The 25,064-nt window shown below is 42.8% G+C and overlaps 2 protein-coding genes and 1 long non-coding RNA gene across 4 annotated transcripts; 2 read left to right on the top strand and 1 right to left on the bottom strand.

Moving 5' to 3' along the window:
* The first annotated feature begins 1,403 nt into the window (after positions 1-1,403).
* On the top strand, positions 1,404-6,747 carry LOC137181990 (uncharacterized). Of its 2 annotated transcripts, none has more exons than XR_010928220.1 (3): positions 1,404-2,338; positions 3,884-3,987; positions 4,147-5,265. It is a non-coding gene; the product is annotated as an uncharacterized lncRNA (long non-coding RNA). The 2 variants fall into 2 exon arrangements; XR_010928219.1 differs by lacking the exon at positions 4,147-5,265 and adding an exon at positions 6,056-6,747 and having other exon boundaries at positions 1,421-2,338.
* Positions 6,748-16,405: 9,658 nt separating this feature from the next.
* On the bottom strand, positions 16,406-19,875 carry snai1a (snail family zinc finger 1a). Its single transcript, XM_067588208.1, has 3 exons — positions 19,583-19,875; positions 18,574-19,092; positions 16,406-17,866 (listed from the first exon to the last, which is right to left on the bottom strand). The coding sequence occupies exons 1-3, from the start codon at positions 19,656-19,658 to the stop codon at positions 17,682-17,684; spliced, it is 780 nt and encodes a 259-aa protein (XP_067444309.1). The 5' UTR covers positions 19,659-19,875; the 3' UTR covers positions 16,406-17,681.
* A 2,587-nt stretch (positions 19,876-22,462) lies between these two features.
* On the top strand, positions 22,463-25,019 carry tp53inp2 (tumor protein p53 inducible nuclear protein 2). The gene is made up of 4 exons (XM_067588210.1): positions 22,463-22,620; positions 23,405-23,620; positions 24,151-24,238; positions 24,346-25,019. Exons 2-4 carry the CDS (start codon positions 23,512-23,514, stop codon positions 24,590-24,592), a joined length of 444 nt encoding a protein of 147 aa, XP_067444311.1. The 5' UTR covers positions 22,463-22,620; positions 23,405-23,511; the 3' UTR covers positions 24,593-25,019.
* The last annotated feature ends 45 nt before the right edge of the window (positions 25,020-25,064 follow it).

Below are 25,064 nucleotides of genomic sequence, written 5' to 3' on the forward strand. Positions count from 1 at the left end.
CTGGCTCCACCAGATCTGACCTTCAGAGCAAGGGGAGAGGTTGGTGCCTGGTATGAGAGCAGGGTGACAGTGCAGCACGGGGGGAGGGAAAGGGGACCACAGTTTCTCAGAATAGACAAAGCCAGAGTCCAGCATTCCTGATAGGGAGATTGACTGTTAACTGTTGGCTGCGTTGAATTTTGCAAAAGCAACACAGAAAAGTCAAAGACATTCGTCTACTCCCGACGCAGACGCTGTCACTTTTACAAACCCTAAGAGGTGAGAGGTCTACTTGTAATATCACAGAACGTGTTTGCTCCCTTATCTTTCAACCTACACACACACGCACACAAACACAAACACAAGAAAACAAACTCCTACATGGATGTCTTGACTTGAGAGGCAGCCATCTTTGTTGATGCCGCTATCTGTTGCCGTGGCAGACTGAGAGGTGTTGCCGTGATGGCTCAAACTTTCTTGGGCATCAGTTAGATAGAACGGGCCTGAGCTATTCTGGGACTCTGAAGGGGCTCTTCAGAGAGGCAGAGGCTGGTTTATGTACTATGTCACTCGCTGCACCATTTGAAAAGCTGGTATGCTGATAACACATGAGGAGGAGATGAATCCCAAAGTCCCCAGAGCTGCTGGCTTTAAATAAGTCCACATACTTCGGCACGTAAACACACACACATACAAACACATAGTGAAGTGCATGCACTGTTAGTGTCGTCCCCCAGCACATCTCTCTGCACTGCTATACTGCAGCCCACTGCAACAGCTGACTTCTCAGAGCAACAGCTCTCCTTACATCCCCAGTGTTCTTCAAAATCATTTGGACCCTAATGTGGCCAGACCCATTAATGCTCATGTTTTGATTATTGGACATTTGTGAAGCTTTGAATTACCTTCCCGTATAAAATGACTCTACTGGAGTCCAACTGCGGGCCTCAACTCCGAAATGCTGGTTGAGTCCTCAGTTCATTCTGGGGATTGGCCGGCCGTCAGGTTGATGATGTGCAAGCGAGGAGCCGACATTTTGGGCATCAGGGCTTGATCTAGGGGTCGGTCACAGTTGTTTTAGATCATCATGCACTGAATGCCACCAGGCTTAGGCAGCGAGATGTAGAGAATGGATTGGGAATTATGACTGCAGTCATTCTCATCAGGGTTGAATCGTACTCGACACAGTCCATCTTCATCTCCATGCACAGGTGGAACTGTTCATCAGCAGCAGCAATGCCAAAAGAGGTATACAAAATGTAAAATGAACTGCTGCTGCTTTTACATTCAAAATCTATTGCTATAATTATTAGCTATGAAAACATGAAGCAATCAACACAACATAATAATCAGTATCTATGTCTGCATTCTTTTAACTTGTTTTAAATTGTTTAATCTTAATTAAAAGCACTTTTAGATTCATTTATTGCATAAAATATACTATATAAATAAAGTTTATAAGTATCATAACATTTAAAAATCTATAATTGAAAATGTGCATGTGTGGTAATAATTCAAAATCTGGTAGCAGCCACTTTTTCTATAACCACTAATCTATCTGTACAATCTGTGCACATATTTACAGTACAAACATCTTTAAAAGACAGAAAAAAGATGTTTTTATTATCTTGTTGCTCTATTTTATTTCCTGCTTTTCTTTTTCTCCTTCCATAAATCAGCTGATAGTTACTGTGCTGAAAAATGCTGTATAAATAAAGTTTGACTGCTCGAGGGAACAAATATTAGGATCGCTGTTTTGCACTATGCCAGTAACCATATAAAGATCGGTGAAGCAGTGTTTCATTTTGGATCAAAGCATTCATCGCTGGTGGATATTTCTGTAATCGCCTCGTGCCTTCCCCACAATACCTTGCAGCAACTGTGCGGGCTCAGGTCTTAGCCATCGGTTCATCAGAGTGGAGACGAGCAGACGCGTGGCACAAACACACTCTAAAGCCCCCAATTACTCTTCCACACCCGCTCCACCCCCCTGACATCAACTCATACACAGGCAACAATAACACACAGCAGAGTTAATCAGTCTTTTAGCGAGCCATTTGAGGGTTTGAATCCTTTGCTATTAGCCTCTGGCTCCAGACAATACCCTGTCTCTCATTGTGCTAAGTTGTGGTCTGGGTCAGTGGGCCCGGCCTGCTCGGCCAGCCCTTCCCTCAGTATGCATGGCAGCCCTCAGCTGTCTTTCTATTTCAGGAGCATGGAGGCATACCTCGACCCAGCTGGGGCATCAGAGACAATGGGCATGCTGCCTTATCCAAACACAGGCCCGCAGACAATCTGACGCACTCCAGGATCCCAGTGAGAGCCCCGCTGCAGCCCCCTCCTGCCCAGTAAAGCAGAAGTAAAGGGTTAACAAGGCTGTGCAGACACTTAGACACATCACTCAGGAGCTGGAAGGCTTCCTTTAAACACCCCATGATGAGCAATCCACTGCAAGGAGAGATTAATCTGTTGTGTGATGTGTAATGATAGACAGGAAGGTGGCAGTAAGTAAACACAGCTACAGTCAGTCGATCCTCTTCTTGACACTGGTGTTTCTGATGTGAAGTGTTTGCTGTGGATCTTCGTGGACACACCAAGTTGACGTAAATCATCAAAAATCTTAATTCATTTTTGAAAACTAAACAATTTACCTTGCACTGCTGAATGTTTCCTATATGATGATTTGAAAAATAAGATGATTATGGTGAATGTATCCATGTACAATCACATCACTGATGTCACACACTTTCACACCACTTTTCCTTGTTTTCGTTGTGAATTTGTCACGGCTACACAGAGCAGTTCAGTTCACACAATGATTTTCCTCCATGTTTTTCAGGTCTTGTATTTAGGTTCCAATGAAATCACTGGTTCTTAACAGCGGGCCATGACTTCAGTCACTCTGCTTGACTTTAAATAGACTTGGAAGGGAAACCTGTCTAGCTGCTTGGAAAGACCTTCACTTAGTGACCTACAGCATCTCACTGTCAGGGTGGACATAGCTTCACCTAATTTACTGTCGGTCCCGTTGGGGGTCTGTTAGAGACGTTCAGGGATGCAAGTGGCCCTGCTCGGCCTCTGACCATAATTGCTGTTTAGACAGAGCTGCTGTCACAATGAGAGGCATTTCACTGAGACGCGTGGCGGCTCTTTCACAGTTTACACAGGCTCCAAGCCCTCGTATATTTCCTGTATACGCACATGCATTCACGCATACACCAAAGTGCATGCATACACACAAACACCATCACCACCTCCGCCAGCACCTCAGCGACGGAAGACCACGTCACCTGTCTCCCGTGGCAACTGCTCAAAATGACGGAGAAAGAGGTGGCCGACTGGCAGCGTGGGTGTTGCACCATCAAATTGTGAGTTCATTTGGTTCCCTTGGTTGCCAGGCAGAGTCCAAGCAAACTGACACAGACCACTCAGGGGAAACATCAGCTGAAGCAGAGAGATCGACTCTGTGAGCAAACACACAGGAGCGAAGACCTGAACCGTGCTGGTGGCTCAGTTCTCAAGCTGTTCTGTGCACAAAATTTGAAGATACTGCTTTCTAATAAATCTTACTTTTATGGGCTTTTAAAGTTGAAGTAATGGTCTTAATGACAGTTAATGAAACATATATCAAGGATATATAGATCAATAATAAGCCATTACTGGTTTTCTTTATTGCTTAAGCACATTTTCTGAATCATTATTGCAGTTCACTTACTCCATCAATTTATCCTGTTCAGCAGCACTTTAACTCATTCAAATCATTCAGCTCAAGTAAAGGTAAATAAATTCATCAAGCGGTGCATCATTATCACCAAAATGACATAAATGAAGACATCCAAATGTTTCAAAAACTGTCACTGAAATCCACTGGCATTTTTTTCTCTGTATTTATTTTCTCATTTAGGCTTACAAACATTGAACCAGTAGTGAAGTCATAAGTCCTCTCCAGCCAGTTGGATCAAAACTCAAAGCAAATTTACAGTGTCAACATAAAGTCTACATTCACAGGTTTGTATCTCTGTTCACAAAATACAGAAGACAAATCAAATACAAGTTCATGAAAATTAGGAACAAGGTGTGTTGTATTGATCCTGTCTGGCAACAGTGTTTTATCTACTCACTCCTCCCCTACATGTCCTCCCTCTGTGTCCACTTCTCCCTCTACAGAGGTCTACTTTCACATCGTCCCTTCTGCATGACAGGCCTGTTGTCCCTCTCTGAGATCTGTCTGCTTATATTCAGTAACTGTGCTATCATAAAACTTAGTTTCACCCCTACAGTGATTGAAGGTTACGTAAGATTGGCCTGTCATGAATTCTTTACCAGATGACTAAAATGTAATGAAACATTCATGTTTGAAATTTTAAATATTGAGCATGATGAGCATGTTGATGAACACATATAAGAGTAATACTGTTCAATAGGAAAGCAGTGTAATCCATTTTGAAGATTAACTCAATGTAAATACAATTACACATCTGAACTCGTTATGAAAGTAACAACAAATGCTTATAATATACTACAGGGAGAAGATTAACTATGAGAGTTACACACATTGTTTTGGGGATAAAGATTTTCATTTCATTCATCACAGATGAGAAAAAAAACTGTAGTGAGTTACTTATTTTATGTCATAAAATCTGCAGTTGTCATGTTAATAAATTGTTGAACAAACGATGCAGCTCTGCAGCTATTTTCCTGAAGGTAAGAGCCAAAAAGATAGAAGAATAAGAAAGTGATGCTGGAAGAGGATAAACATTACAATATAGAAGTTTTCTTTATCTGGGAACCCCAAACTGTTCTTCTGAATAGCTTATTAATCATCTGTAAAGCATTAATAAACTAATTACTAACCATGAATAAAGCTTTTATGCAACTTACTACTTATAAACCTTTATGACTTTTTAATAGTTTGTTGCAGATATTCATGACATCTCACTTAAATGTCAGTATGAATTACAAGAATCTGAATATCTTCATATTGAATCTTTTGATTAAGAAAGTTCGAGACTGCTGGTCAATTATCAAGTTGCTTTGACATCTCAGTTTATTCATGGTTTGAAGGTCTGGCAAAAACATTTAAAGACAAACTACAGATCTCTCAGAACAAGATGGTCAGGGTCACGTTGGGTTTGTACCCTTAAGGATTGGGAGGTTACCCTTGAAGAGTCGAGCCGTACAACTACGTCTCAGTGTGGTATCTATAACATCTTATCCCCCGAGTATCTTAAATACCTCCTCTGCAGGGTTGGGGAACCTCATTCCCTCTAGTGTTACTGATTTGTGCTTTTGGAGGTTTAACAACAACATGATTTCTTGTTTCTTTAAATGTTGTGGAAGGAATTGGATTAAGTTACCACCACACTTTAAAAACAAGGTCCAATTATGGTTTATGGGAAATTCATAACTTATCAGTTAGTTACAATGTGTTACAATGTGTTTATAATTTTTTATAATTCATGTTTTGGAAGTTCGACTTGATGTTATATGTATTTATTGTGTTGGTTAGTTAATAGTATGATGTCACCTTGTCATTTGGACTCCACTGGAAATAAGTCTTTATTCTTTCATCTGAGACATTGTTTTAATTATGTGTGATTTATTAATATGTCCTACTTGTCATAATATAAAGTAAAATAAAAAAAAATTGTCAAGTGCACATGGATGTGGGGGGTCTAAAAAAATGAAAACATTTGGGAATCCTGGTTTATGGTGCCAACAGCTGACATTATGAAGGCATTCCAGCCAAGAGCCGTCCCATCTTTTTCTCTTTTTGCTTTCAACAAGCCAATAAAGGAGAAAAGTAAAAGAAAAAAACAACAAAAGAAAAAAAAACATTCTGTAAAAATATCACACAATCACAGAAATCTAATCTAAAGGTGGTCTTTCATCTGAGTGAGAGCTCAGATTTACCTCACTGGCTTCCCCTGATGCCTCTGTTACTGTATCCTAACAAAAATAACAAACATAAAGTTCCTTTTGGTCCGTGTATGTATTTTGGAGGGATAATTTACACTTCACACATTTCAACAGCTGGTATGTCAGTGATTTGTTGATTGGCTCTAGTTTTTTTCAGCCAGCAGAGGGCATCAGCCTGCGCCCCATCTAGCTTCCTCCCCAGGCCTCTGAGAGATCCTGCCAACATTTAACAGCTAGTCGGAGCTATGTGGGGCCCCGGGATGTTGAACAGTGAGAAGTTGGAGCAGGAGCAGGTGAAGAGAGTCCTGAGGGAAAGCCCTGTGCTTCTGCTTCACTCTCCAAGACGTAACAGAAGGATCAGTTTGGCATTCAGAGAAGTGCTACTTCCCGGCAGCAGGCCAGACACTCGGACAGCTGGCACCGTGTGTGTCTCAGTCCTGCTCTTCTCTTCTCACACTGCATTTAGCGCACAATACAGCAGTGTTAGCAATCTGTTGTCATCTCTTAATTGGCAGTATCCGAATAGTGTGAACATCAGAGGTTGGAGTCTTAGGAGTCTTCTTACCTGTGTGCATACAGCCAAAAGAGAGATGAAAGAAAGCTGAATCTGAAAAAAGCAAATATTTCCAACTGAGAGAGTGTAACAGGACCCTGTTTCTATGTATCAGTTCAAACAGGACCGAAAAATGTGAAGCTAAATTTGCCCTTTTGGTTGAAAGTACTGTGATCCTGACCAATGCTACCCTCTACTGCCACAAAGCATCAATCACATGTCCCCACTTTCTCTGAGATGCACATATTACATTTTCTCCTTTGTGATTAAACTAATTGTGACTAGTTTCAAATTCATACTGTGGTGGCTGCACAATGATTTCTTGAAATATAATAATCTTGATCTTTGGAGAAGTTTATGTGTGAGGAAGTGATGGTTTAAGATGATTTATTTATTATTCACTCTAGAGGAGGAGAAGTTGCTATTTGTTAAAACTGTTATTCTATTAACACAAAAGCAACGCACTAAAATAGTCTGACTTTCTGATCCGCAGTCAATAGGTCCTAAAAGTGCAAGTGTTCTCATATATATGTTTTTATAAAGGCCTCATCATTTCATGCTGAAAAAAAAAGATTATATATATGTGATCTTTTAATGAACCCCGTGACTGAAGTAACTCATTTGTTCATTGTCACATACAAATCTCCAAACCTACTGTATGTGGAGACTTGATGCAGAATGTGAACCACTGTGAAGTTATTATTATCTGTCCAGATGCAATTTATTGTTGACATGCAGACTGAGCCAAGAGGAGCTCTGTGACCAGCAGGGAGCTAGCGGCCAGTCTGTGCTTTTCTAAACATCAAGTCATGACAGAGTGAGATTACACAGGTCTTTATTAAGGTGTGTGAATAAAGCTCCTGACTTGGCATTTTCCCTCAGTGCTCTAGATGTATTGTAACAAGGTTTGTAAGTTATGTGGACTTATGTCATTTAAACTCCTCATTTCAATAACATTTTACATCAGTCCTGATACAAATGAACCTTGATAGATATCTGGATGTAAATAAGAGTTTGAACTCTAACTCCAAGATTTTTTAAAGTCTACTTAATCACATTAAGATGAACTGAGATTGCAAACCGGTGTGCAGTCGTTAGTTGTGGTCTGTGGGGTGTAGTTTACTACAAGTGTATCAAATGTTTGATACAGTATCAATGTCTACAACAATCAAGCAATGTGAAACCTATTAATTGTGTCGGATAGATTTTATTGTAAAAAAGTTGTATCTTTGTGTCTTTGTTTTATTTATTGTGTATTGTCTCTATAGAAATATATATTTTATTTGGCATGCAGTATGGGGCAGTGATAGGTTCATAAAGGACCCAAGATATTTGTAGTGCTGCATCTAGGTAACCTGACACAGGAAAATATGAGTCACTGTACAGTAGAGGCACTGGCTGGCCATTTTAGAGAAGATTTATTCTGAGAATTCAACTTTCTGAGTTTCAATGAGAAGATAAAGGAAAATTCATGAAAGTGGACTTCATGGTCATAATCACAAAATCAGCAGTAAAGGAAAAGAAGAAGACTTAAAGTTATATCAGTGTGATTTGACACTATTTTACGTTTGATTCTGTATTAAACTGATGACAAGCAATATTATTTGAGTCATAAAAAATAAACACATATTTGATCATTAATATGGCTCAGATGGTGTTCAGCTGAACATAAAAATGAACAGTTATTATATTATAGTTATTATAGTTGAAGATAGCAAAACTTTATTATACTGTTCATTGTCTTGATGCAGGTCAAAACTGAACAAGTGAATATTTGAAAATCATTGATGGTATTTTGTACCAGTGTCATAACGCTACATGTCTACGAGTGCAGTGCTACACCTTCTCCAGCAGACGGAGCCATGCTCCAGATTGTCACCAGTAACCACAGTTTTGAGCTTGTTCACATGTGGTCATTCACTGAGACAAAAGGAACTTTATGAGTGACTGAACTGCACCTTGCAAGCAGCTGGTTTTATGGCTTTCCAAAGGAGCAAAAGTAAAGTTACGTTTTACAAAAACAGAAAAATGTATATAATAAAGTTAGAGTCAGGCTCATGTTACACTTGTCTGGTTGTATTCTCTGATAGAATAAAGGTCGTTTTAACAAACAGTCATTGAAATGGTGTTTCTCAATGACAGGAAGGGGCTATCGCTTAGGAAGTGGAAGTAGGAGCGTCCCTCTCTCACACACTCACACTCCCCCCGTGGTCGTCCACTCGCCTGCCCATCCTGTAGCTGTGAGCGGTGTGAGCCAGGAACACCCCCTCTCTCCAGGGCTATGGCTGCCTGCTAGTATTTTGGTAATCGTCATCCTCCCTGACCTGCTGGCCCGATCCTGGCGCCAGGAGTCTCCACACCTCCCCTCCACCTCCCCAAGCCGACTACCCCCAACCCCACGGATAATTCAGACCAGCTGTTGCAAGGTGCCTTGCCTACTCCCAAGCACTATACTCACACTTGCCTCCTCTATAGCCTTGAGTAGGTCTCAGGGAAAAAAAGGTCGGCTGTGGGCTTTTTTGGAGGCCTCTCAGTCTTTGCATGGGGTCTCACTGGTGCATAAAATAAATCCAAGTCAATCACAGGCCTGGTTCCTGCTCTGCAACAAATCAGCACTGTGTCTGGATTTGATGTTGCAATATGGAAACACACATTCGGTGGGGTCGTGCTGTGGCAGGGAGTCAAACGCTGATATTTGCTTTTCCCTGGTTCTTCATGAGTGTCACTGACCTGAATTTCTCTCATTCCTCCGACCGTCCAGAATTAATGAAGTGGAATGTGTGTCACTGTGAAATGAGAGTCCCACACAGAATTGAGTTTTGTTGCGATATGCCTTCGCAGAGCCATCTTTCATTGGAGTCACATGAAGAGCATGTGCGTCCTCGATGATCAAGTGATACTGTGAGGGGAGTTGAGAGTTATTGCCAAGGAATGTTTGACGAGAAGGATGGGACCGAGAAAGAAAAAGGCCTCGATTTGCCACAGATCATTTTCCTCCTGCGCTGAATTTGTGTAGCAGGGAAAGAAAGCGTGTGCGTTTTCGCTTCTCCTTTTGTAAACTTGAGTGTTTTTGGCATTTAGGGGCTCTGTGTAAAATAAGGTGCCTCTCTGTCTATGGCCTAACCACAGTGGGACTTTGGACTGAGATGGAGGGGAACCCCACGCTTTTGATCCCCACTCCACAACCCCCAGCACTGCTGAGTAATGGCCCGCGAGTGAACTGTGTACATGTGTGTGTGTGACAGAGGTTTTGGGTTGTTTTTCTCATGGTGGTGGTGGTGGTAGTGGTGCGGTTGCCTCGTAGAACAGCAGTGGATGGTTGTCAGAGACAGAGGCCCGATAGAGGGGGTGGGGAACTGGTACAAAGAGCTGTTCTGGTGGAACTATGGAGGAAAATAGTTCATGCTGCACTGGGATTTCCTGCCTTTGCCCTGGCTAGCCCCCCTCCCTCTCCTGTCTACCCGCTCTGTTCTCAACGCCCTTCAGTAGTATGGAAACTGCTTGGAACAATATTTCAGCTCGAGATGGGTGAAGCAATTGATTTAATGAAAAGGACTTGAGGAATTGTGGGGTGAGAGATTCAGTGTTGATCCAGACTTTTGCAATCAGGTTTCCATAAGTCCATTTCCTCCCTTAATCTGTCCACCCACAAGCTTAGTGCAGATGAATAGTTTTGACTGCGCACAGTGTCTCATTCATGTCTCTCACATTGACATGCAGCATATCTGGATGGTGTTATCTGATCTCTTATCATCCACAGCTGGAATACCCATTGCTTCGCCCCGATTCAGCTCCTGTGAACGGAGGAAGCACAAGACAGCCACACCGCAGCTTGTGTTAAATGTAGAAAGGACAGGTGCTTCACCATTTGGCTGCCCTCAGACATATCGCGTGGGTGTCAAGGAGGAGGTGGAGGTGGAGGGGGGGGGGGGGGGGAGGGTTGTCTAAACCAGTCCCCTTCTCTTCCAGGGCTTTGATCTTAGGTGTCAGTGGCGGAGCTGTGGGGCATGTGTCACTCATTAGCAGTGTGGTGAGAGTGTGGTGGCTCGCAGGTTCTCCCAGTGTGGAGCAGAGTGGAGAGGATGCTGTGAAAATGGCTGCTCATGGGGTGTTCCTGCTAATAAACCCTGATGGTGGCGTCAGGGTTTCAGGGGGGTGGGGAAGTAAAAAAATAAAAACAAAAAACCCTGGAGGAAAACAGTGCAGTTCACTTTAATAACTGCCTATGCGTTGAGCATTGCTTTCATTGCGCTTTGTGGTGCACACACTTATGCTAAACTGATAGCACAGGAAGTGGAATAGACGATTTCATTGAAAAGCCTTGCTGCCAGCACTCACTGTCTTGGGAGAGGAGGGAAATGGAAACCAGATGTCTGAGATCCTCCGTGAATATGTCAAAGCTCTCATACTATGTCAGTTCCTCCATGTCCCATTGGTGGACTGAAACTTTTCTGCACTGTCATCAGTAACGTCTATAATACACCCTCCCAGTGGACATCTCATACAGCCTTGGCTGCATCTACAACCCGGAGACTCCGGGAAAGAAGCTTCACTGTTCCAGAAGATGATCTTTTTTTCTGTTCCTTAGGTTTCAGGCCTCACCACATTCCTCAAATTTCAGGGTAACTTCCCATATCCCAGGGCTCAGTCGGGTGGCAAATCTCTCAGCACTCCTTTGTGGATAGATTGCTTTCTCTTGCTTGAGAAAATAACAAGCTACAGAGTAATGACTTAACAAGCAACAGGATAATGGCTTCAACATGTGCAGGACTGTGTGCATGTGTCTGTGTGCGTGTGTAGATTTGGAATTGTGCGAGTGCTTACTTACTCACTTGTGTGTGTATGTGTGTGTGTGTGTGTGTCTATTGTTTGGGAACCAACTGTGCAGAATCAACTGGCTCTCTGTTAGGTTGGAGTTGTTTGAAAGCTGGACCGCTGATGAATAGATCGCTCTCCTCCAGGTCTGGAGCCTTGGAGCCTTTGGGGATTCAGCAGCGCCCGGTGCGTCACAATGACAGGGACGGCCTGTGGGGTGTTGGTGGGAGTGCCGGGTGTTTTCCATCAGAACCAGCTGCTGCATAGGCCTCCCACTCAGAAGAAGGCTCTTCAGTTTGTATCCCTATGTGTGTTCACCTACGTCTGCATGTTTGCATCTGTGGATGTTGGAGACAGTGTGACAGCTTGTGTAGTAAATAATGACAATATGACAGCTGCTGTATGTTATCTGTGTGTGAGCGTGTGTGTACATGAAGCAGATTGTTGCTGTTTACTATCTGTAGCAACGTCTTGATGCCATGCATCTGTTCCTAGGGCACAGTGCCTTGAGTCTTAACTTTCTTTGATCTCCAAAGCAACAAATGGGAAGCACTTGACACCTCAGCCTCAACAGTGACAAACCAAACTCCTATCCCTGCTGCAAACGTGCCCCTCTCACATACTGGTGTGGCTTTAAGACTCTGTGAACTTGTCAGGCTGTTCATGGGAAATGACATGCTACGGACAATATGACTCAATTGGCAATCCTCTTCCTGTCAGTGATATTCATGTGTGCGACAAATTTAGTCATGGCATGACCTGGCTTGCCCGAGAGAAGTGCTTCTCCCTTTCACAAACAGCTTTCTAGCTTTCAACAAATCAAAATCCTCAAAACTAAGGAACAAATGGGAAGACAATCTGTTTCCCAGCACACCGCCTGACGCTGTTTACACGCTGTTACACAGTGACATGTTCTGACAGGTGGGCAGAAATCTACTTTACCTCTTTCATCATACTCTGTCGATGCCTCCGGGGACAGCTCAACGTCCTCTTACACCTTGTCTGGGAAAATATGCTCAGGTGCACGTCACTGTGCCAAACAGGTGATATTTCCTCCAATGTCAGGTGGAGAGAACTCCTTAGTATGGGCTTAATGTATGGGGGATGACTCCACCACCAGAGTGAAATATCTCAACAGCTATTGGATAGATTGGCAAGAAATTCTGTACAGACATTCAGGGTCCCCCAAGGTTGAATCCTAATTACTTTGATGATTGCCTGATTTTTCATTTAGTGCCACCATGAGGTTTACATTTGTGGTTTTAAGTGAAATGTTTCAACAGCCATGGGATGGATTGCAATGAAATCAGGTACACACATCCATATCCAAATCAGGTTTGGGAATCTTACCATCAAGACAAAATTTCAGTTTGTCTGACTCTTAACTTTATGACCAAACACATGCAGCCTCAGCTGTCCTTTGTGTTTAGTGCTAATCAGCAAATTAGAACAGTTAGCGTGCTAAACTAAGATGTGAGCATGGTAAACATTATACCTGTTATTATACATTAGCTTGAAGCTAACTCTGGTGCAATACATCAAATGTTAACATTTATGTTTCACACTGTGCATGGTTCCATTAAATACAATACAGCAATAAACATCTGAATGTTAGCATTGTCATTGTGAACAATTTGTCGTGTGGGTGTTAGCATTCTGCTCAAAGCACCACTGCACAGCTTCACACAACTGCTAGCACGGCTGCGGACTCTTGACACGCTAGAATAATTATTGCATTTCATTTTTCATTCTGTCAAGGCCAGAGGAAAATCTGTTTTGGTTGCTTTTGTGTACAGCAGACACACTGCCCCTCAGCTCGTTGAGATGCCACACAAGAATTTGGGAGTAATGACAGTTTTGAAAGCTGGGTCAAGATACTCTATGAGAATCTGTTGTTTCCTGTCCCAGAGTAGAAGTTGGGTTTATTTTCTCCCTCCTTCTCCCAGTTCCTGCTCTCTCCAATTCCATCAGCCCCAGTGTGAGGCAATGCCCAGAAGGACACACAGAGGGAAAGCAGAAAGCTCAGGCGCCATCCATCCTTCTGCCTCTCCCCCTTCTCCTCTCTCTCGCTATGCTTCTCACTGGCATCGAGTCCGCAGCAACACATGTCTCTGATCAAGTCCAGCCTGCGTCATCAGTTAGTAAACTCCAGGCTCCAGGAAAACCAACAGAGAGCACATTCATAGCCGGCGACCCTGTGACTGAGTGTGTGATTCATTACTCTTTAATATGCACCCCCTACCCCCATCCCCTAACCCACCCAACCACTTCTCCAATCCTGCCTCGGGGCAACTCCACAGCCTGATCAAATCCATCATTAGGCATACTTGTGGTGTTACCGCCGTTGGCCTTCTTATTTACCAGATGCAGCGGTTGTGTCTCTGGCCTGTTTGCAGCTCAGCGGAGAGGAATTAGCTCTGCATTCTGACATTTACATCAGTACTCTGAACTTTAGCGTGTCAAGAGGAAGACAACAACACTGCAAGAGACGTTCCAGGGACAAGAATTCCCACCAAACTTAGTCAGGGAAAAGTTATTAACAGAAAAAACATTACAGAGTAATGAAGTGCTTTCAAGCAAGGTGACAGACATTGAGAGGTGCTAATCTTGGTGGAGGAGGCCAAGGGAGCAATACATGAGGTGAGAGGTGCTTGGGGAGTACAGCTGAGGATAGGATGATAGATTTGATGCTATCAAAAACTGCACAGTCCTTCTATTCTTACGCATAAAGCATGAGGATGGTTCTGTTTCCAGACAATTGCCTTTTCACACTGATCCCACTGTTAAGGTTATATTTTACTCATCCCAACTCCCAAGTAACATGGCAATGCGGTCGCGCTTTATTTGGATTGCCCGACACTGATTATCAGCTTACTGTCAAGTGACTGTAACGTGTCAGTAAAACAACTACTGACTTTCAGGTGATAGTCACAAGTGTGAAAGGCAGTCTACGCATATTTAGTGTCTATGTCACAGTTCCTTTTGAGCAGGTCATTGAAAAGCACCAGGATGAAGCCCAGACTGGAGTTGAAGTGGGTGTCTGGAGGCTTTTCCTGGGAGAGTTCTCTCCAGTTCTTGTGTGTCATGAGTGCAAGATGGGTCCTGTTTATGAGATGCTGACAGCTCCTTCCTGTCTCCCAGGCCATGAGCCCTAACTGCTGCTGCACCGAAGGCCACTCTTAAGTTCCTAGCCACCCAACTCCACCCCAAAAAGTTGGCTATAAGAACAGCCATGGGTGGGACAGCTGATGGGGGTGGGGGTGGGAGTGGGGGGGGGACATGGCGCTGGCAGTGGCAGAATGCAGCAGCAGCAGCAGCAGCAGCAGCAGAAACAGCACTTGAGCTCTGCAGCTCCTCAGTACAGCCTGCTTTTTCGGGTAAAGTAGGCCAATGTAAACTCCCACTTCCTGTCGGCCTTGTCTCAGAGGGGGAGAGATGATCCTTCTGTGAAGAGGGAAAGGGCTGCTGCTCTGTAGGGACACACACACACACACACACACATAAATAGAAATACAGCCGTAGAAGCAGGCAGAGAGTGAGTGGGAGAGAGCGAGCGAGAGAGCGAGGGATACACAAACACGGTGGGGTTCAGGAATGTTAAACACATGCTTTATGGCATAAATAGCAGCCACTTTTGGTAAATTACAGTGAGTGCTCTGGCACTGTAAAGCACACAGCAGGAAAAGGCTCTCAGATTTCAGATCCAGGCCCTCTACTCTCCCCAAGGAACAAGAAGGGAGCATGTTGTGTTTTCATTTCTCTATAAAAAGCCAGAAATAAGTACAGTAACTTGTGATGCAGCAAAGATTTGAAATATATAAGTTTATATTGGCAGAATGAAGCTGTACAGCCTCTGCAGCAATGGTGACCTGGTAAGACTAGAAGAAAGCAATGTGTGCCAAAATGTTGATATAGAATTTAAAGCAAGAAGATTGCATCAGAGTTATGTGTGGCTCTCCACTCTTTTCTGTGAGGCAGCACCTCACTAGAATACGTGTTTTTTCCTTCAGTTCTTCAAAGACTACAAAGATGAACATCACCAGAAAAAGTCAAACAACAAGCAAATTTGAGAGCAATAAAACTTTAAATAATAGACTTGCTTCAATTGTCTTTGCTAGCAGAACTAAGCCCCTCACCTCAGGACATGTTACCAGCTGACATCATCAAAATAGTCCTGAGCTAACTTCCACCAGCTGAGATTTTAATAGCCCTTTTATCCAAAAGCATCCTGGGCTAAAGACAAGAGACCATAATAGCCGAAGGATCCACAATCGGGGACTCTCACATTAGTTCCATATTGGACCTGGTTGGTGTTTGTACGCAGATGTTTGAGAATCTGTATAAGCAATCTCGTTTGAAGTACTGAGTGTGTGAGGTGAGTCATTTGTGCTTGCTGCAGTGGTCGTCCTGGCTGGTAGATGTTCGTACATTTCCCTGACTCAGAAGGAAATAAGGAACTGCTCCGTGGAACAGCTTACCTCACTCTGTGCTGGCCCAGCTGGGCCTCAGCCCACGCACACCGACTAACTGACTGACTAGTGGCCTGACTTACTGACTGAGAGCAGAGGAGCCATGGGAACCTAAAGCTCCAGTCTGGGCAGACTCTGACTCACTGTCTAGGCGGAGAAAGAGGAGAATGTTATACTCTCCCTGAGGAGGAAAAAAATATACACACACTGCAATCACGTACGTAGCTTACAAGAATTCCACCTTAAGATCGTTTCAAGGCCTCTAGCAAGCACGTATGAATTCATGCTAAATCTTAGGATTGATTGAAAACAGAAGTCGACTTTTCCCCTGAAGTTCTCTTTTTAACTGTAGACACACATTCACATGTGCAGCAGTGTTTGCACAGTGACAGTGAGAAGTAGATGGCAGGTGGAAACTACAAGCAGGTGCATTCAGTTGTTCCCGTCCATCATGCAGAGTGTTCACCTGCACATCTGCAGTTCTGCTTAACCACAATAGTCATTTCGCTTGCCACATCTAATATCAAGATGCTGAATAGAGATCTCCAAGTTAATGATCAAACAGACCTTTTTATAACCGACGGATCAACTGCTCTCATTTCCATATCATATCAAAGAAGAGATTAGACTGCCCGCGCACAATTTGAAGTATATGCCAAGGCAAAAAAACAAGTTTTAATAAACATAAATTACTTTATTGAATGAAAATTTATCAGTTATGACATACAAGAAATAGAAGTGAACACACAAGCATAGTACAAAATTGAAATAACACATCATCTGCACATTGCACTATAAAACACTGCCATAAAATGTTTAGGAAAGTTAAAAATTCTGTCCATTTACAGGGTTCTGATCACATACTAGGCAACCATGTCTCCATGGTGTAAACTTTTAAAATCTTTGGTCCCAGCCTTCTTGCATTTCAAACTATTTGGTTCTAATTACTACTAATACTGCAATCATAGTTTTTAAAGCCACAATACATACTGAGGTAAAAAAGGCACATTTTTGGTACAATTTCAAGTCACAAATTAATTTCACTTACAAAATATGGCTTTGGCTGGTATTATTAACACTGTGGTAACCTTGAGTGCATGGCTTGCATTGTCATCCATGTTGCAGCAGTGCTGCAAAGTGAAGTTTCTTTGGAAAATAACAGACAGAACGGCTTTTCCTATCTCTGAAACTCATCAGATTAAAGAGAAGGTTTGGATGTAGTCAAAATAGAGGCTTAAAATGATCCCCACTGGTGAAAAAAGACTAACTGATGCCATTCTTTTGCGATGACATGCTTCCTCTTTTTTCTTAAGCAAACCAAGGGCAGTGGAAGTCACCTGCTATCAACCAGCGAAGGTCATGGCTGTAGCACCTGTTAGCACCTCGTCTATCTACACCACAGTACCAGGGACAGCTGTGTGTGCATTTGCTTTTGTGTGTGTGTGTGAGTGTGTGAGTGTGTTTTGAGGCACGCTGAGAGATTTATTCCACCCACGCACCCCTACCTCTCAGCAGCTGTGTCTAGGCCATGATCCTGAGCTGGCCAGCACCAGGACAGAGACAGGAAAGAACACCTCTTACCCCAATGAGTTCACTACATATTTGGCTTTGGAATGGGCACAATAGCAACAAAGGGGCTGATATCAAGTGAGTGTCAGCATTGCTCGTTTCAGATTTGGTCCAGCAGCCTCAAGAAAGAAAAAAAAATCTGCTCCTCTGTTGTTTATTTTTTTTTCATAGAGCAGAGAGGCTACAAGTGTAAAATTCAGATCCGTAATGAGGCTTGATTCTCTCCAGGTCTCTTAAAGCGGGCCATTTCATGCTCTGTGTGGCCTTACAGGTCATTAACAGGCAGCCCGGCTTGTGTAGACCCTCTCTCCGTGGCCACTAGCCCTCCACTGCCCTGAGCTCTGAGTGGGTCCCTCTGTCTCTCTTGCTGTGGCGTCTCACACCGTGGCCGAGCAGCACCCTGAGGAGCTGTGTTTCTGCAGCAACGACATGCGACTGAAGGTGCGAGAGCAGACGCTGCACTGGTACTTCTTCACCTCAGCGTGGGTCTGCAGATGAGCACGCAGGTTGGAGCGGTCGGCAAAGGCCCGGTTGCAATGGGGGCAGGAGAACGGGCGCTCACCTGGAGAGAAAAAAAAAAAAAAGGATGGAAACACATGTTGTCATATGACCTCACTGGCACTCCCTTTTGATGTGGCTATAGCATTTGGCAGGTGGTGCTAACGACCATCCTCATACAGTGACGACAGTCAGGCTTCTCTGAGTTCACAAGAGCTTTCCATTAACACCTCACACACACACAAACACACATTCTGTAGATAATGAAGAAGCACATGGCAGGCTGGTGGGGTCAGAGCCTGACTGAATTAGCATGATTAAATCAGAGCCAAATGAGATTAGCACAGTAACAAGTTGCTGCAGGTACTAAGTGCTTGGTGATAGCCAAGAGCCTTCAGGCATTCTTTAAAACCTTTGTCACTCATGTGTCCTTAGTCTGTTGTCTTCCCCAGCAGCCATGATAAGATAACCAGCCAGTGAGTCATTGTTGCTGGCACATTAAACACAATGAGTGATCAATGCGTTCAGGGTATACAGAGGGCTTCCCTATGTGATAATGTCTGCTGATCAAGTGTTGGCTCATCACACTGATTATCATGGGTATCCTGCTCCTCACTTCACAGCTCAGATGATGAAAGAGTGACCTAATGACTCAGATTTAACCTTACCAACGACACGTACACTGATTTCGTAACTCATGAATCAAGTGGAAACTCAGTAGATGAGTAAAGATGTGTAATATTGTGGTATATCTTTAGACATGGATCATACCTGTGTGTGTGCGGATGTGGCCGCGCAGCAGCCACGGCCTGGAGAAAGCCTTTCCACAGGTGGTACACACACATGGAAGGGTGTGTGAGCGGATGTGCATCTTCAGAGCCCCCAGGCTGGTGTACTCTTTGGGGCAGTGTTTGCAGAGGAAGGCTGGCCTGGCTGCTGTGACGGGCGCCTCCCTCTCCTCCTCTTCCTCTGGGGGACTGACGTGGGCCATAACGCCGGTGCATTTCATCCGCTGACGAGGGGCATACGTGTGTGCGGGTTCAGGGCTGGGGGGATCCGATGTGCGCCCTTCATCCTCTTCTCCACTACTGCTGGCACTGCTGCTGAGGCTGGACGGGGAGCTGAGGTCCAGGGGGCCTGGGGTGGCAGAGGGCTCTGTTTGGGAGGTGGGCAGGTAGAGGGCAGGCAGGACACTTAGGTCCCACACCAGGCCTGTTGTGAAGCAGGTGGCAGTGGAGGTGTTGACCCCTGATGTGAGCTCAGCAAGAGGATACCGCTCCAGTGAAGTGTCTGAGAAAGAAGAGAGGATTGATTAAAATATAATATCAGATAGTAAACAGAAAGTGCAATAATAAAAGTTATCAAAACAATAGAAGAACAGAGAACAAATTGATGATTTGATATCTATGCTTTCATCAGCTGCACCTATTTGTTTTGGTTATAGATTCTTGTTTTTCCATCAGCATTTACTGGGCATAAAGCTGGAGCCATGGGAAGGTTTCATGGGCCGTTTCCTCCCACGTATTCACAAGCTCTTGTAACATGAATGGAGCTCTGTCTGGTTGCAGAAAGGGGGGAAAGTGCAGCTAACGGGCCCCGACTTGATCGGGGAGTAACTGGATTTTACTTGAACCAGAAACAAAAATCACAAACACAAAAATACTTTCACATTTGTAACAAACTACACTTGTGAACACAGGTGGCTGTTGTCTGTCTAGTTTGCGCGTTTATGTAGGAAATACTTTCATAATTCAAACATTAAAAAAATTTCATAACTCACCATTCTGACATTCCAGTTCACTGTAGTTTGGCTTTTGTTTAGCGAAGTACTTTTTGACCAAGAAAGATCGAGGCATTGTCCTTTTTGAGCGTTAAATAACTGTGCGTAAAAGTATCCTGTGGTCACGACGCACAGTTTCTAGAAGTATGGGAAAAAAAGTAAATCAAATCTTGGTCCTCGGGATCCGTAGGAAACAGGGAAATATCTTCCTGTAGTCCACAAGTTGGAGTGGACTTCAGCAGACAAGTGAATGTGCAGCTTTCATGCAGAATGACTAAATGCTTGCCTCTGTTCTGAAATACTCTGACACAGGCGGTAGGGGTGTGCTCGCCCCGAGGGCCCTCCCCACCTCCCATATCACTGCCTTAATGCGCAGGAAGAAACCTTCATGCTCAAACACTTCACAATAACAAAAACATTAGCCTTACAGCGTTTACAGACAGGAATCCAGCGGTGTTGACCTACAGACAAGAAAAGGTGAAGGAACTGTAGCAATTATTCTAATGACTGTATGTAAATGACCGCCTGAGTGTCGTAAATTATAACCACACACACTCACCGTGGCACTGTGTGGTCCAATTATGTTTATATGTAGCTACCTGGAGTGTGCAAATAATGAGAAATAATTTTCCATTTCTATGGCTGGTTGGAATTTATTTTATACACTGTAGCTCATTGTATGAAGGATGTACGGACTTCATATGTGCTGAGAAGCATCCCTCCATCTGAGTGCATAAACAAACAGTCACACTCAAACAGATTCAAACATGGAAAAGTCTTCAGCTGACCTAATCTGCATGTTTTTAGGTATCCATTAACTGATTTTATTTCAGCCAGTTTTTCCCTCACTGGTGAATTTGGGGATGAGGGAGTCTAAGCGTAAAAACATCACGAATGTGCGTAATATTTCTGCTTAATTGTCGTCAAATTGAAGTTTTGAAGACTGTACTGCAGACATTAATCTCTTTTTCTAAGATGGTAGATGGGTTGTTCTGATATGTCAACTGTATTAATTGTAATTTGGTGTTCTGCTACACTTCATTACTGTAAATGAAGCACTTACCTAACCTATAGCCTACATTAAATCACAGGCTGTCTCAGTTATGCTTGTCGCTGTAACAACCTCAGTAGAGCAACTGCACCATCTTATGGAAGAAAGTAGTAATTAAACATCACAACTTCATGCCAATTAACACCGGGAGGCGCTATGTTACAGAGGGTTATAATCAATCAGTGCATCGATCTGATAGTTAATCTGTATATCAAAGGTTGTGTAACTTGTGAATTCAAAGATTTGACTTTTATGTCAAACTCTGTCCGATAGTGGTTTGTGTATTTTATGTACTTAATTTATTCTGTCCAAATCTAAATCTTTTAAAAGCAACAGCAAAAATAATTCCTCTTAAATTTCCAGTGCTCATGATAAGAATAAAATATGACCTGATGAGCTGCATTATACGGTGAGAAAAACGCATGAAAATAACTTATATAATGTCCCCTTTGTTTCCACAGACTATGAATTATGTGTGCCTTCAGAACATAGATATATTTGTACAGTACATACACTCACATAAAACACATATCACTACATGCTATATATAAAACAAAACAAAACAAGGTCATGAAGAACAGGATTAGTATGATTCATTGGTATATCGATATAAACTCAGCATTGTGCTCCACAAACAAGCTTGCCTACACTACACCCTGCAGGAATATCGCTGTGATAAAGACTGAACTGTGAGCATGTGGGTACATTTGGTGTGATAGCTGCAGGGGACTGATGCTGGGAGATCATCAGTCCTTCTTAGGGAAAAAAGCTTCCTTTTTTTGTGTAATTCAGTACAATCTAAGGGAAATCTTTGATGCTTCAAATGCTTCGGGCAAGTTGGCCACTGGCCATTTGTACAGTTTACACCACCAAACTACAAGGCTGTATAATGCTCATTTCAATGATTGTAATGTTAAACTTCTTTGGCTTATATCTTAGAATGCACCAAATTAATTACTTAATTTAGCACATTTTACTTTTTTGTCTCTGTCTCTCTCTCTCTCTCTCTCTCTCTCTCTCTCTCTCTCTCTCTCTCTCTCTCTCTCTCTCTCTCTCTCTCTTTTAAAGATAAATAAAACAATGCAAATCAGCAATCAAAGTGAACAAATCCCACAGCCCCACACAGGTTAGATTCTCTGCATTGCCCAATAATATAAAAGTCAATAAAGTACTTCAAAAATGTGTTTGCATTGACCTTTTGCTTTAACGCACGATTATCAATTTAAATTATAAATGCCAGTTCATCTTGTGACCTATCACCTTGGACATTTTAAGGCAGTCTCACAAAGCATCAATAATGTTCAGACTGAAGCACTGCCTGTTAGATTTTAGTCAAGTATTTATTAGTACAAGTGCATCAAGTGAATGCAAAGGTTGTCACCATTTAATCTCGTCGAACCACTAAGTGGAGACAAAGAGACGTTTCTGTGATGGGGGTTTGTGGTACCATCAATACAGTAACATTAGCTGCAATAGTTTTTACCCGGAGCTGCGGACCTGAGACACACGCACTCCATGAACATGTACAAATACATAAAGAGACTAGGATTATCTAACTGAAAGTCATTCCATTTAGTGTTTTATATATCTAACCATGGTTGCGATAAAGAGTGTTTTGTTGTACGCAGCGTTCCTGTGGTTATTAATTAGTATTACAGTTCATGAGCAGGACAAAGGACGAACAAGAGTGACCACATCATGAAACTGGACGGGAGTCATCTTGACAGCAGTTTGATCTTTGGCGAGAATCGAATGAACCCGCGGGAGCGTGTGCGGCCTCTGATTGGTGGATCAGATCTGGTGGGCGGAGACATGGGCGGGTCTTCTGTTGTCTGTGATCAGTTGGAAATTTGAAATACAAAACAACAGTCTTCTTGTTGGATGTAACACTTACAGGCTTTCAGAGTCGTAGAATGGTAAAATACTCGAAATTTTCGAAAATTGACACAATGGTCTGCGAGTCAAAGTGAGAAAACACTAACAGCAGGTAAGAAAACGGCCGAGCTCATTTACGGACTGTGAGACGTTACGTTAGACAATAAACAGGCGACAAACATCTCTGTAGTCGACATTAGTAACATAATTATTGGCTCGAGATAAGTACTGTTGGCTGCCAGTGGTTGTTTCGGTTTAATTTGGTTGCAGCTGTGGACGATAAAACAAACTGTTAAACACTGATGATTTGAACTGATGTGAAAGACCAGACACAATAAGGAAACATGCATCATAAACACTGTGAGGCAAGTTTGATTCAACAAGAACCTACAGACAGTGGTGTTTTAATCCCATTATTTCTGCCATTATTTCCTCATGCATGACATTCACTGAAAACACAAAACTATACTAATATATTCCAATATTCCAGTTAGTGTGCACTGCAGGAAACAATGCAGTGTCAGTCATTAACAAAGTGCAATGGCTGCACAGAGATGTTCCAGTCCATGGAAAGGTGCAGACCAGGCTGTGCACTTGAAAGATGTTTGATAAAGGAGCCCCTCCCCCATGTATCCAGAAACAGATGGACCCTAACAATGAAATTCTGGGGGAGTGGGCATCATTATTCAAACCATTGAACTGCAAGACGTTTCATTGGACATCCTAGTCATATGACCAAACATTGCTAGATTTTTGAAAAATAATAATGAAGGGAGGGTCTTGTGTCATTACCCACTCTCAAACAGTCAAAGAGGGATTAGAGTTAGCAAGCAAAGATGCTTTGTGAACATGCATATGACAGCTGTGTGCTCTATATTTCTTCTTTTCTTCTGCAGCTAAAGACTCTTGCAGCACCTGAGCTTCCTGCTGAACAAAGAAGGGAAAGGAAACAGGAACAATAGCAAAGACAAACACCTCAAGAGGAGAAAAAGAGAAAGCAGTAATGTTCAGAACGATCACCCGTCTGCTTTTTGGGGGAGAGGAGAAGACCCCTGAAGATGTCAAGTCTGGAGAAGTGGTGGAAGAAGGGTGGCTTGTTGTCAATCATCAAGGTTGGTCATGTAGCCACAGTAGATGGGCTGTTTACTCCATTCTTTCATTTAGAATATTTGTAATATAACAACATATATTGAGAGAAATATACTGTTATAAATTATTTAAGCAGACATATTGTAGTGTTGTTGCATATTATAGCGTTGGGCTTTGTTGTCCACTGTTGTCTGTGTTGGTGAGCAGAGTAATTATAGGCCGTTGGCAGTATGGTTGAAATTAATATCACAGTAATCATAAATCCAGCTTTTTTTATGCAAACGCATGTTAAGTAAACATATTGTTAACTGCACTAATGTTGGACTCTTGGACAACGTGTTTTTAAGCTAAAGGACAGACACAAGTGAATAAAACTCAAAGACTGACATCTTTAAAATGTGTATCTCATACAATTTCTATAATTAACCTGTTATTCGTTTATCTAGAGAACTGGTATTTCAGTACTCGCAATGATTCCACAGAAATACAATATATTGTCTAGTGAATTATTCCCAAATCATGACAAAGCTCCATTTATGTCTTCACACAACAGAGAACCAGGATGCAGATGTTCCCGATATCCAACAATCAAACTCTGCTATTAACGCAGAAACTGATACAACACTGGAAACTGTTACCAGGTGAGGGAGCAAGAGAAAAAAGGAATTTCTTGTCATATGCAGAGTTCACACATCAAGAAGCAATCAACACTTGAATGTTTCACATACTTGCTTGTGTTTCTTTCCAGTGCGACAGATCCAGAGCCCACAGTTCAAACCAGCAGCACCACCAGTAACAGTCGAGCCATCATTGGCCTTGTTTCTCATCCTAAAACTCTGGCAGAAGTGACACAGTCAACCCAGAAGGCTAAGTCCAGTGCAGACCGGCACCACATGTCCCGCAATGCCATTCAGCGCCAAAACCGTGTTCGTCAAGGAGTCCAACACCAGTCCTTCCACCTCCAACAGCCAGGGCATCGCACCCTCAGCCACTGAAGCTCTGGCTGCGCACCCAGCACACATCATACACATTTAACATACTCTAATAAACACACAACTGGCTCTCAGAGTTGATAAGAAAAGCACTATTCTGTCTGTTTTTATATATTTCCAGTCTTGTGCAGTTATAATCTATTCATGTAATCTTGATGTAATCAATGACAACACTTGACAACTGTTATCAGTTAATAGGCAGCTACATTATAACCTCATGAAATGAGATACACTATGTTTTTTTTGTTGTTGTGTGCATGTGAGTTTAGACAGATAATGTGCTGAGTGGATGCAGAAAGTACAGCCTATGCAAAATGTATCCTCAAACATTTTTGGAGCAAGATGATGTGATTTGTGTACCGACATGCTTTTACCTGTATGTACGTAGTTTAAAACCTTTTTATACAGCAATAAAAAGGACAACATTGCAGCTTGTGCTTTATTCAAATCCAAACTTCCAAATGACATTGAACTG

This window comes from Thunnus thynnus, chromosome 4 (assembly GCF_963924715.1).
Source record: "Thunnus thynnus chromosome 4, fThuThy2.1, whole genome shotgun sequence".
In the NCBI taxonomy this organism is placed as follows: Eukaryota; Metazoa; Chordata; class Actinopteri; order Scombriformes; family Scombridae; genus Thunnus; species Thunnus thynnus.

Bases quoted from the DNA above. Each gene is read 5' to 3' on its own strand.
- tp53inp2 (XM_067588210.1), top strand. From the start codon at position 23,512: ATGTTCAGAACGATCACCCGTCTGCTTTTTGGGGGAGAGGAGAAGACC. The intron at 23,621-24,150 runs GTTGGTCATGTA...TTCACACAACAG, and splicing joins GCTTGTTGTCAATCATCAAG to AGAACCAGGATGCAGATGTT. The intron at 24,239-24,345 runs GTGAGGGAGCAA...GTTTCTTTCCAG, and splicing joins ACACTGGAAACTGTTACCAG to TGCGACAGATCCAGAGCCCA.
- snai1a (XM_067588208.1), bottom strand. From the start codon at position 19,658: ATGCCTCGATCTTTCTTGGTCAAAAAGTACTTCGCTAAACAAAAGCCA. The intron at 19,093-19,582 runs GTGAGTTATGAA...CTTCTTTCTCAG, and splicing joins TGAACTGGAATGTCAGAATG to ACACTTCACTGGAGCGGTAT. The intron at 17,867-18,573 runs GTATGATCCATG...TTTTCTCTCCAG, and splicing joins CCACATCCGCACACACACAG to GTGAGCGCCCGTTCTCCTGC.